The following is a 13,698-nucleotide window of genomic DNA, read 5'->3' as shown; positions in this document are numbered from 1 at the left end:
ACAGTAACTTTTAGGATATGTGACGAAATACGCCAAACTTGGTCCAAAAACAAGCTCGTTTAAGGTTTGAAGCAGATTCACTATGTTAAATGTACAATAAACACAAAATATATTATTACAGAACTTGTAGTAAGTTCAATTTCGGATAGAAAGATGTAAAATAAGTCTATAATAGAAAAACGCAACCTATAAAGAAAATAATACTTGATTACATAGGCCTACTTAATTACAGTACATTTGTTGAGAGCTTAATAGATTTTGTCTATTTTTCATATGTTTTGTAAGTAATTAAGGATTTAATTTTTTAAGGTTGCGTTTATATATAGACTCATTTTACATATTTCTCTTCGATATTGAATTTTCTACAAGTTCTGTAATAAAATATTTTGTGTTTATTGTACATTCAACATAGTAAATCTGCTTCAAACCCTGTTTGACACTCTGTATAAGGTCAAGCATTAAGATCAAGTCACATACTTCTACAGTAATATATACATAATGTTCATAGCATGATGGTGAATATTAATAAATAGAATAACAACAACAATAACAAGAAATATATTCAAGTTGCATATTTTTACTATATAGTATTACAGTTGATTAATGAAGAAGTTGAATTTAGATAACAAGATAATCAGACTAACCAACACTTAGAAAGGTAGCTACTCATCAAATTCAGTCAATTTAAAAAATGGATTCAATACTATCCAACTATAGTATTATTTACAACTACTGTATATATTTTTGTTTAAATATCCTTTGTGACACATGATGTGAATGGGAAGGCAGTTTGTTGAACAGTTTTTGTCCTGTAATCTCAAAACTATTAAGAGATTTTGTCAGTCTTTGATGTTGTATCTCAACGCTATTTCTGTACCTAGTGGTAATTGAAAGAACATCACTCCACTAGAGACAGGATATGCTATTATGAAAATAAATGAGGATATAATATACATACAAGTTTATCAGAGTTAAAATTTTCCGATTAATGGAACAATGGTATGCAGTGCTCAAGATACGATGAGCTTGTTATAATTCTTGAAGTTTTGTTTTGGATAAGTATAACATCATCGATATGAGAGGCATTACCTCAAAGGATGAGGCCATACGACATTATATTCTATGAAAGAAAGATAAATAGGCCGTTCTTTAATATTTAATAGGTACTACACCGGATAGACTTCTGAGCAAATAAATTACTCTGCTGAGCTTTGATCTGATATGATTATTTGATATGTGGCTCCCATGAGAACTTTGAGTCCATTTATGAATCCCTAAAAATTTCACACTTGCTGGATTATTTGAAAAGTATATATCCTTGTACAATAATGGTGCACTACATGCCAAATAAACATGAAATGAATAGCTTACAAATTTTCCCCATAGTTTCCCAATAAAGCGCTATTTATTTGTTTTTATACTAATCTTCGTATCCTGATAAACGTTGTCATTTCGAATGGCTTGAAAATTATCTGAAATTTGCCCATTTATTCAATGAAAGTAATGAGAAATTTCTAAAATTTTCCGATTGATTCAATGAAAGTGATGGAATGTTTCTACTGTACAGAAACTCTATTTTATTGTGTGTTTAACTTCATTAAAGAATGTGTTGTAAAACTCACATTTCCAGGGTAAAACGTCTGAGCGCATGTCTGTCTGTCAAATCATCATCTCACGCACAAGTGAATAGCTTATGTGAGCATCATAAGCTGGAAATTTGAGTCACTTCCAGTGAATAAATTGTTTTCTATTATTGCTATTCTGTTGACGTGGTTCGGATAGACACGTTAAGTGGTCGGTTCCAACTGCCTAAAAACAGTCGTTAGGTCATGCCAGAGGCCTGAAATTGATCATGTGCGACCTGAAAACTCTGACTTTAGACCTTAAGCCAGCCAGGTCACTCGATAATATTAATTATTCCTGTTATAAATTGTTAATTTAAGTCAAACATTCTTCTCATGTCTTACTCGTTCTGCTTTGTTGTTGATGGTTCAGTGACGAGAAAAGTCACAAGGCCTCTGTAATCTTAAATGTTTTCTCCTGACTAATCCATCAATACCTGTTCATTAACTGCCTTGCCTAACCTTTATGATGTGTTATTTGGCAGTGAAAATCTTGCGTGGGGAAGGAGTGAGACTCGAAGTGAGGCTGGTGTTGAAGGAGGCTGCACTGAGGCCAGTGAAGGTGACATTACGAATGCTTGTGCGCTCAAATGGCACACTCCGACTGATGGTTGGCAGGAGTCAATCTGTGGCACTGGCTTTGCTTGCCCCTTATGGTCCCCGTTGGGCTGACATCGATCTCACTCCACACATGCACCAAACCTACAACCAAACGTTCCTACTTCTTGCTGAGTGTCAACACTGCATACATGCTGGTCATCAGGATCCACTGCTCGAGCCTGTGTTGACTGTTCTTTCTGAACACTCCCGACAGAAGTAAGTAGCTTGCAAGATTAGGGTCCGGTTTGTGGGATACTTATTTAATCTAAAGGACCATTACATCTACATGTTTAATGGCCCATTAGATTTATGAGTGTCCTAGAAACCGCATGGGCCTGAGTCTTTCATCATCATCATCATCATCATCATCACCACAATAATTTTCATCAAGATTTCATCTGTTATTATTGATTGTTTTTTGCTCTACCCATCTTGATTGTACCTGTATGATAGTTCAATGAGTAGTGCATTTAGGCCCGTATGCAGATACTTATTTTAAACGGAGAAATGTCAGCCGTTCGTTTGAATCCCATATGAAACACTTTATGATAAATGCAACCATATCTACAAGTAAACGTGGTTTAGCATTGAAATTAATGTTAGTGTATGACCCTCGAACGGAAATTTTAAGCACATCCCAAGTAGCAAAACAATATTGTGTGGATAATGGAAGGAATGTTTTTCCAATATTGTTAATATTGATCGATGTTCTGAAAATACTCTGACAATATCTTTATGAAACCTTCAATATTTTTTTGAAGATATTTTAGCATTGTTGGTTTATGTTCCTAAGATATTTTGACAAAATATAGAAAAATGTTGACACAATATTGGAAAATATTTTTTTTTAAATATTGTCTCAATATAGTGACAAATATTATCACAACATTGTTCAATGTATTGGAAATGTTGGTCAATGTTGTCAGAATACTGTGACAATATCTTTATGAAACAATATTTTTTCTACAAGATATTAGAAAATATTGGTGGATGTTGGGAAGATATTTTCCTAAAATATTGGAATATATTTACACAATATTGATAGACTGTTGAACCGAATATTTTCACAAAATATTGTGAAAAAATTACCCCATAATATTGTGAGAAAATTATTCCACAGTATAATTGTGAGAACATCATTCCACAATTTTGTAAAAAAGTTTTTAACACTATTTTTTTACAATATTGTGAGAACATTACGGTACAGTTGTACTATGTGCAAGCTTGCTCAAATAAGCACTTTCAAGCTGGCAGTGCCAACTTACAGGTGGAATCGATTTTTTTCAAATGGATGAAACATGTTATGACATGACCAGAGAGAATGGAACTAATTCTGCATTATTCCTAGATTCTATTTTCTCTGTGTATGTCATGAGGTGTTTCTATGCATGTTACCAGATTCTGTTTTTTACCTGTAAGTTTTCACTACCAGTTTGAAAGCACTTATTTGGGCAAACTTGCTCATAGTGTAACTGTACCCTCATTTCACAATTTTTTCAAGTATATTATTTATTTATTCGTGGACAGAATCACAAATCATATAAATATGATTAGGAAGGAACAACAGGCTTGGCCCAAATCTATTCCATTCCCAAATTTTGATAAATTAATAAAATGTCCAAAAAATAGGTTATGTTTCTATTATAAGTAAATTTCTGCAATTTTGTGAAGTTCAATTGATATTTTTAACAATATTGAAATTTCAGGGATTGATTATCCGATTAAAACCCGTGATTATAATCAATTACTAATTTATTGATTATGATGAGAGTAAATTAAACAAGTAGACAAGTTTTATGAAAATTTTTGTCGCTACTATATTCTGATCTATCCAAGTATAGGCCTATCCCCTTCGTGAGGTTCATCTTCACAGTTATTGTTGATTGTAGTTGTAACTGGGGAAGCTGGTGTTGATGGCTGATTCCTGGAAAAAAATGAAAATAATAAAAAAATCAGAAAGAAACTAATACAAAGCAGAAAATGGATGATCAATTTGTTTTATTAATACTTGATGGTTATAATTGGATATGAAATCATAAACTTGAATTTTTTATTGATAGAAGTTGTAGAGAATCAGATTCTGAAGAAAACGTTAAATGCGGCGGTGATTGTGTTGAAGTGACTCAAATTTCAGAAATCCCGATCAAAAGAAGACAAAATAGTCAAATCATAGCACATCTGAATCAGTGTTTAGTCTTTCTATTTTAATCATTTGATCACAATTTCTGAGATTTGGGTAAGTTTTACACAATCATGCCAATCAACATTCCTCCAGAATTTATTTTATTCATTTTATTTAATTTATTCATTCTATAAAATACTATAATCATGATACAATTATGACATTGGAGGAAAACTAGGCTAAGCCTGTACTATTTCTCTCCAAAGATTTTGATAGAATGTTAATGTTGTCCAAAAGATAGGGTTATATAGTCACACACTGCTTCGTCACTTGATTTTCGGTCTAGAAATGATGATTTAAAATTTTGAATGTAGAATATAGTTATAACTAAAGTACCCAATAAAAAAATTGTTGGTTGGTGAAAGACAAGGTTATTAAAAACAAGACTACTCCGATTTGAGGAAACTAAAAGTGATGGGGAACCCGAAAAATAGTACAGATCAGAGATCCCGACTTCCAGTGTAGTCGGGATCTCTGATGTGTACTATTTTTCGATCACGACTGGCTCATTGAAAATATTAATCATATTGAGCTTTCATGGATCATAACATCCACAAAGTTGCTTCAATAAAAAATTATTGATCAGTTGAGTTTTAAATTTTTATGAATGTTTCAATGTTTTACTAGTAATATCATGTTTCTGTAATGTTGAAATCAGATCTTTCTATTAGATTTAGTCAAAGTAGAAACCAAGTGAAGTGTTCTATTTTGAGAAGTGTAACAAGATAACAACATAAATGACATTCTTGCTGAAAAGACAAGTGCATGCGCACGGTACTAGAATTTCTGATCTGTGGCACTTCAAAAGGCCGGGACACATATAACTGCACCGAGCCCGTGCTGAGGTAAGGCCGAGCTACGCCCGCGACACGGTGATGGTGTTAGGAGAACACACATATCCGTGCTACAGCAGAGCGGCAGCAGTGTCTCAGTTCTGTGTGGTCTGATTTCTGAATGTGTTAAACTATTGTTAATAATATAACACTATTGAAGCTTGTTACATCCGATTCAAAATTTTCAATTTAAAATTAATTACCTGTAGACACAGAAGATGAGAATCATAGTGCTGGTATATATTTCGGTGCATAACAATACCACAATCAGTCATGTGTTCTGGAAATATATATCAGCAATGAAATTGTTATCTTCTGCCTTATGTATATCTAAACGTAATTAGTTTTAAATTTAAAATTAAGGACGCAGTCATGGGTTCATCTTTTATACTTTTCGTTGTTTATTTTATTATTTATTATATTATGTATATTATATATTTGGCTTAAGTTATTTGGTTCTACTTTTACTTTTGGTTTATCTTATTTTTCCGTTCAACCATATTTCTCATCACTTTGATCGTATAAAACTGGAAAATTCCGTATCTCTTCAATAAGTTTTCCACTCTCTATGTTGAACGAGCCGTTAAAAAGTAAACTGAACTAGTCGGTGACGGCGCGGGCACGGCTCGGGCAACAAACTCGGTGACGGTACTGACGCAGTGCGGTACCTACACGTTTGAAAGCTTCTGTTTTCTCTCTCGCCTTAGTACGTCCGACACTCGGCCGTGCCGCGGCGCGGGCTCGGTGTGATTATGTCTGTCCCGGCCAAATTCTACTCTCTCCACCCGATTTTCATTTTGTCCCAATATTAGACAGTTACGGAACAACCTTCTTTTTAATAACCTTGGGTGAAAGATGCTTATTCAGGAAACAGCTCAATACAGAGTGAGTGACAGGTTTGAAAACGGCTTGATACTTTTCGTAGAGGTAATTTGATGGTCGGTGACGTAGGGGATCGTGCTAATATAAAAGTTCCTATATACTCAATCATGACATTAAAAATTTGTTTTTGGCTCAGTCATATTGAATCCAAGCTCTTTTTTCGAATGGGGAGATGGTGTGTTATTCATGATTCCAATGCTGTTTTTCAAGAAAAATTGAATTTTAAGATCAATGCTTACATTTTGTCCAACTTGGATTGGGCTTGTGCAAGCCACGTAGCAATTCTGCCTTCGGCCAGCATCGGTTTGTAGCAGCTGCTGTAACAATAAAATTTATGAGAACACTATCAATCTCTTACACATTACTCATTACAATGCGAAAGAAAAGTATAAAGAACAAACAATGTATGAACAAAACTACTTGTTCTAGGTGGGATCGGCTGGAAAGATAATATGAGGAGGAAGAATATTTTATGAATCATGGTTTATCATGTAATAGGTATATTGTAATAAAACATGAACAGGAAAGTGTTTAGAAAAACCGAGAAAAAGTCTGGATGAAATAATGTGAGAGGAAAAAGTGAATCTTCTGAGCATGTGATAAGAAAATTGTAATAATTATGGATTTCCAAAAAATATCCAATATTCAGTAATGGAATCATGCTTTTTATTATGTAGGATTAACATAGTGTCCTACAATTAGGCTTCAGTTCGGCTTCAGCCGTTGAGTAGATAAGACGTCTCGGTTATCGCTCTGAGCCTGTACCGTGATACAACAATTAAGGAGCGTCCGCCTGCGATTATAGTCAACTTCTATAATCGAGACACCAAAGAAGAGATTCTCAGGAAGTTTAGAGAAGTAAGAGGAAAAAACCATCTGACCGCCAACACAATCAACAAGAACTTCATACCCAGTAGAGTTTATGTGAATGAACATTTGTCACAGGAAAACAAACAATTCCTCTCCAAGCTCAAAAAAAAGTGCAGGAGATCGGATATGCTTTTGTATGGTGCCGAGATGGAAAGTGTTTTGTTGGAAAAGCTGAGGGGGAAAGAGTGATGAAGGTGAATACACTTGGTGACATTCGGAAACTAAAGTGATTGACTTTAGAACTCCTAAACCGAGTCATTTAAAGGTATTTGCTTCTCTATACAATGAAATCTCAGAGATACTGGGAGAGTGAGATCCTTGTTTCAAATACATTTTTTTTACTATGCTGTTGGAATTTTTGAATTAGTTTTTTATTGAGGATTCGGATTAAATTTTGATATTTTTCTATTCTAAATGAACCCAAAAACTTATTACCATGATTTGAAATTGTTTTTCAATGACGATGATAATCTTTCCTTAATATATGCAAATATAAGAAGCGTAAGAAGAAATTTCAATACCTTAGTTGCTGAATTAAGCCAAATTAAAAAAAAAATAATTTTATAGTTCTGACTGAAATCTGGATTAATGATGACGAAGTTAACTTATATAATCTACCAGGATATAACATTTTTGCCAATTGTAATAACAACTATAGAGCTGGAGGGGTTATGTGTTATGTAGATGAGAATATTAATGTATCACAGATGAGTTTTGATAATGACAACCGCGGATTCTTTACTTTTAAATGTAACTATTAATCATGCGTACTTTAAGCTAATCTGCCTGTATAGATTGCATTGTTTCTCGGAAATTGATTTTATAGATGAATTGACAAATAAGTTGCAAAATGTGAATCATAATATAATTTACGTAGGCGATATAAATATAAATCTAGATTTAGTAAATAGCTGTAATAACGTACAAAATTACATGAGTAATGAGCGGATATGGATTTACCTCCCTCATTAATGATCCAACAAGAATTACAGAGAACACAAAGTCAACACTCGATCATTTGTTCATTAGAAATTCAAATATAGACTCATTTAAAAGTGTAATTTTTGATATTAATATTACTGACCATTGCATGTTGGGCTTTTTAAAAATAAATAATTCTAGTTCCAAGTTTAAAAAAATAAAGAATGTAACTGATAAAGATTCTGAGCTCTCTTCCTTTGATTTTAAGCTAGCAGCTGAAAAACTGATGGGAGTGGACTGGAGCTCTCTTTTCTTCTACAATGATGCAAACTTTTGTTATGAAAATTTTTGTGATATAATAACACAAGTCAAATGAATCAAATTGGTTAGTAAACAGAATAGACTGAATAAGGCTAAAGTTTTCAGTCCATGGATGAACCAAAATTCATTGACTAGAATTAGGACACGGAAAAAACTATATTCAATTAAGAAGAAGCGGCCTTATGACCAGTCGTTTAAATCATATTTAATTAACTTTTGTGATACGCTTAAAAATGATATTGATGCAGCAAAAAATAATTTTTTCGCTAACAAAATTAGGAGTTGTAATGGAGACTCCTCTCAATGTTGGAAAGTTATTAATAGTGTATTAGGAAAGTCGAGTAAGAAGACAGTTGATAAGATTGAATCAAACGATGGAAAAATTTTAGATGATCCGAAACTGATAGCTGAGGCAATTAACAGCCAGCTTATCTCAGTTCAAGTACAAAGTAGCCTAAATCAGCCCACACCTACACCATCTTTATCACTTCCAAACCTGCAATGTAAAACCCGTTATCTATGCCAATCCATGTTTATTTATCCTACTACTGTCGATGAAGTCTTATCAGTAATAAAAGGTTTAAAAAATAAAAAAATCGACAGGACACGATAAAATTTCCGTGAGTCTCATTAAAAATATAGCTGAATCAATAGCTCCAGTATTGGTACATATAATTAACTTGAGTTTCCAAAATGGAATATTCCCAGATAGATTGAAAATAAGCACAGAAATACCAATTTTCAAAAAACATTCTTCATTGAAACTTGTCAACATCCGACCAATTAGTTTATTATCCGTTTTTTCAAAAATATTTGAAAAGCTTATGAGGAGCAGATTAGTTGTATATCTAGACAGGATAGGCTTTTTCAGTCGTTTTCAGTTTCGTTTCAGAAAAGGAATTGGAACGGAGGACGCCCTTTTTTCAGTAACTGAAAAAATCTATGATAGCTTCAATGCAAATTATAAATCAACTGGACTCTATATCGACTTCAAAACCGCGTTCGACTTGGTAGACCACAAAATATTATTAGCTAAACTGGATGCAGTGGGCATAAGAGGAACGGCAAACAAGTGGTTCAATAGTTTTCTTAGCAACAGAATACAGAAAGTAAAAGTTAAGGATCAGTTCACCACTCATTATTAGAACAGGTGTCCCTCAGGGATCAGTTTTATCAGCCACTTTGTTCCTGATCTTTATCAATGATTTACTAGAGTTACCCTTACATGGCCATGTGAGCGCTTTTGCGGATGATGTGGCACTTTTCTACTCCCACAGAAATATAATAGAAGAGATATGGGCAAATATTAATGAAGACCTGACAAGACTGAGACAATGGTGTGATAATAATAGATTGAAGATAAGCATAAATAAAACAAAGTATGTGAATTTTAGTGTAACAAACAGTTTTGATTTTCCATCACCACTGTTTTTTCATAATTTGCAGTGTAACAGAATAAATTGCAAATGTGAAATGATAGAAAGAACTACTACGTTTGAATATTTGGGTGTTAACTTTGATCAAAATTCGAATTGGAACTTCCACATTCAAAGCTTTCATAAGAGCATTAAATCATCGGTGAGATCTTTTTATCTCTTGAAAAATTTGTGTAATCTTAATCTCTTAAGAATACTATATTTTGCACTAGTACAATCCAGACTGCAATATGGGATTCTCAGCTGGGGGGGGGGGGTGCTTGTAAGAGTTACATTGAAAAGCTGAGAGTATCTCAGAATAATATAATTCGTATAATGTGCAACAGTACTAGAAGAGAAAGTTCTTTTCCATTATTTTCCTTCATAAGAGCATTACCTCTACAACATCTCTTTGTATATAGAGTCTTAAAGTTATTCTATGTCAGAGCTGGCAATACTGATACAGAGAATTTATATTACAATACAAGAAGAATCACACAAAGAATGTTTCGTTTACCAAAAGTCAATAAATCAATTTTCAAGCAATCATTCCAATATGTAGCTCCAAAATATTTCAATCAATTACCATACGAAATCAAATCATCTGAAAATATTAAGCCTTTTTTGAAACTTTTAAGTGCTTGGCTAATGTCTTTCCAAGTATTAGATCTTCTTGATGCAACACTGACATAAGTATGAATATGTTTATAAAAAAACAGGTTCTAATAATATACAAATTAAACATTATATACATTTTTTTCTCTTTTCGATAATTGGAATCGTGAGAAATATATCGCAGAGTAGTAATGTTTTTTAATACATTCATATAAAATAATAATGACAGACCATATATATTTTTTTTTAATATTCAAGATAAATTGTACTGGTTGTATATTTTTGTTCACAATGGTTTGCAGACGTCACGGAGTGCAAGAGATTTTCAATGAATGCTAGACTCAAAAATCAATGGATTTTTTTTTGTATAATTCTAAATCAAGTTATAATCATTATGTAATTTTTTGTAATGATGATTAATTTTTTTTCTGTATGTTGACCATGAATACTGGTTAGAGTGGTCAACTTAGTTCCTACTTTTTTAAATTGTAATTTGTTATGCTTTTTGTGAAAGGAATCAATAAATTTCATTTCATTTCATTAGTAGGCCTATCACCTTGATATTCTAGAAGCTCGAAATAGAATGAAATATATTTGGATAAAAGTCATTTATCTCTAGTTTTCCATATAGTATTTCTTTATTGGAAATTGAAAGCTGGTCTTGTTATGCATGTTATCATCTGACTTGCTACCGCAAAGCAAGTAGGCCCCGCCCTCCGAGGTTGAAATGAAGGTAACGATTCTCTCCTATTCCAATATGGAATTTCCACATGAAGTGAATGTTGAAAACCTAAAATCAATAGGACAAAGCTATGTGGAGTGTTGATCACAGACTTGTAGCTAACTACAAATCAATTAATATTTCCAATACTAATTAATGATCAGCATTATAATGACCACCTCCCAAATTGAAAAACTTAGAGATTCAATATTGCAGATCCTATGGATGGAATGACCTTTTTTTATTAAATAGAATAGAATGACTTCTCCATTTTAATGACGTGGCGAAGTTTATTGGACAGTAATGTCCACTCAACCACGGTGTTTGTGGGTGTTATGTTTAGTGGCGAAATAAAGTTTTTGAGTCATACGGTGGAGTAGAATTTTCTATTTAAGGGGGATTTTGTCTGACTGATATTGATATTGCAAAATTAGAGTTGTTTGAAAAATATAAAGCAAGCTACACAGTGAACTTCAAAAAGATAAATTAGCTGAAATCTTACCAATCATAACTTTAGTTATCAGAAGGTGTCCTTGAAAGGTTTTTCTCTCTCTTATGGTCGTCCTTGCTTTGGATGGTAACGAAGGGTCACCAGCTTCCCCATGATACTCGTGATTGTACACCCTTCCGAAGCTTTATCGGCGCATGACGCGACATACGTCTCCTTTGAGCAATGAAGAAAAACTTTAGTTGAATAATAAAATTAAAGTTCTCTCAAAGGGATCTAGTATGTCTGATGAATTCATAATGTAACCTTTGATTTTTTACAATTCATAATGTAAACTTTGATTTTTTACAATTTCTAAAAAACTCTATTAAATAACAGATTATGTATGTAAATCATTTTTGTTCTAGGTGCTAAGTTCGGTTCCATTTAGTGGAATTTATAGGTACGGCAAAAAATAATATTTTTGAACTAGGGGTTTGGATTCAGGATTGAATACGGAAATAATAATTTTAAAGCTAGTGATTTGAAAAGATTTTGAAACGCTGAACATTTGACAAAAATTATAGGCTCTGATACTCTTATACTGATGGAAATAAGAGACTAAATTTATAACCCAACCCAAATTTGTGGGCTATTGTATGACTGGGGGAAAATAAGGAGGTTCAAGCTGTAGCTCATTACGGGGAGATGTCAGTATACACCACCCTCAAAGTCAGACACATCCATCCTAGCACTGAAAATCAGTCTTGTTTTGGCGGTGGCTGCTTTTGTCATTATTGTGCTGAAAAAGAAGTGTCTTGTTTTGGCGGGGCGAGTCCGTGACTAATTTCTCTACCTGGAAAACAGTCTATGGTTGTGGCTATCACCTCTTGTCGTTTATGTAAGTTTGCTGGTAGAATGGTTAGGGAGTAAACTGGTTTGAATGTTGGCACAGACTGTACCTTCTTGAGAATATTCTATTTTTAACTTAGTGTGACTGGAGAAGTGTGTGTTCAATCATCAATACTCCTGCGTGACATTGTCTCTTATCTCAAACTTAGTTCTATTGCTTCCTCTCTCACACACACACACACACACTCACTCACTCTCTCTCTCTCTCTCTCTCTCTCTCTCTCTCTCTCTCTCTCTCTCTCTCCATCCCTCACCCTCGCGCTATCACTCATGCGCCACTTCCTCACACATTCACACACACACACTCTCTCTCTCTCTCTCTTACCCGGTTGTGTGCTAATTGGAAGGATACTATTTTATAGCCTTTTCAGAGAATCGACAATTCAAATGGCATTGAATCTTTATTCTCATTATTACATTTTTCAAACAAGGAAATTGCGCTATTCGGTTTATCGGAGTGACAGGGGTGGGGGTGATGGCCGTCAGAGGGGAGGTGGTGTGCTTATTGCAGTTAAGAGAACGTTGCAAGCTGTTCTGTGCGATGAGCTTTCTAAAGAGTTCAACGAATATGACTCTGTCGCAATTAAAGTAAAGTTAAATGCAACCTATTGCTACATAAATGCCGTTTATTTTCCCCCTTCAACCCATTCAAATATTCTTCTCCAGTACGCTGAATACGTGGAATCTCTTAGTAATCTACTTAATGGTAATTTTATGATTATTGGAGACTTTAATTTACCAGAAATTTCATCCTCCGATTATGATTTTTCTATTGGCTCAGTAAGAACAAGAATTTTGTATAACTTTATGTCTTTTTATGACCCCAACTCTTATAGCTCAGTTGTAAATGAACTTGGTAGGACCCTAGACCTTGTTTTGAGTAATTTCTCCGTAAGCATTGAAACGGATGATGATCCCCTCCTTCCTGAGGATGGCCATCATCCTGCATTGAGTGTTGATGCCTTGTACGTGGTAGGTCCAGAAAGTAAGATCCGTTTGGTAATAAAATTGAATTGTGTACAGATACAGAAAAGTCATTTATTGCATAAAATTCTACAACTCTTAAACTCCTTTTCAACATATCTACCGAAATTTTGCAGACATTTGTCATAGCGTGGCACAAGTTTTTGTATGCCTTCTTCATAGAAATTTGCCGCCTGTGTCTTCAACCAGTTGGAAACAGTTTCTTCCAGCTTGTCGATATTTCAGTTTTCCGGTAACAATTTCATGCATTAGTGATCGTGGAATTTGGGGAAATTCCATAGCGAGAGCACTAATTGTAAACCTTCGGTTTTCATGGATCTTGTCATCAATCGCGTTAACCAGTTCTTCTGTAACCAAAGATGGACGCCCACTTCGTTCTTCATCAAGCACATC

At 33.9% G+C, this 13,698-nt stretch overlaps 1 protein-coding gene and 1 long non-coding RNA gene across 5 annotated transcripts in view; one reads left to right on the top strand and one right to left on the bottom strand.

The window, feature by feature from the left end:
• The window catches only part of LOC120354897 (protein DVR-1), a 217,292-nt gene that overhangs the window by 100,159 nt on the left and 103,435 nt on the right, over positions 1 to 13,698 (top strand). For all 3 annotated transcript variants that reach the window (XM_039442971.1, XM_039442970.1, XM_039442972.1), the window contains one exon: positions 2,108 to 2,438. In XM_039442971.1, the coding sequence (XP_039298905.1) occupies positions 2,108 to 2,438 (331 nt within the window). The remainder of the gene's footprint in view (positions 1 to 2,107; positions 2,439 to 13,698) is intronic.
• LOC111057133 overlaps positions 3,941 to 13,698 on the bottom strand; it is a 94,979-nt gene continuing 85,221 nt past the window's right edge. The window contains exons 3-5 of one of the 2 annotated variants that reach the window (XR_005573284.1): positions 11,485 to 11,646; positions 6,359 to 6,436; positions 3,941 to 4,146 (exon numbers count right to left, since the gene is read on the bottom strand). This is a non-coding gene — a long non-coding RNA (uncharacterized LOC111057133). The remainder of the gene's footprint in view (positions 4,147 to 6,358; positions 6,437 to 11,484; positions 11,647 to 13,698) is intronic. The other variant, XR_005573283.1, reaches the window with a different exon arrangement.

The sequence above is a fragment of the Nilaparvata lugens genome, chromosome X (assembly GCF_014356525.2).
Source record: "Nilaparvata lugens isolate BPH chromosome X, ASM1435652v1, whole genome shotgun sequence".
NCBI classification, from domain to species: domain Eukaryota; kingdom Metazoa; phylum Arthropoda; class Insecta; order Hemiptera; family Delphacidae; genus Nilaparvata; species Nilaparvata lugens.
The sequence above is the reverse complement of the archived record's forward strand: the minus strand, read 5'-3'. Positions and strand labels throughout refer to the sequence as shown.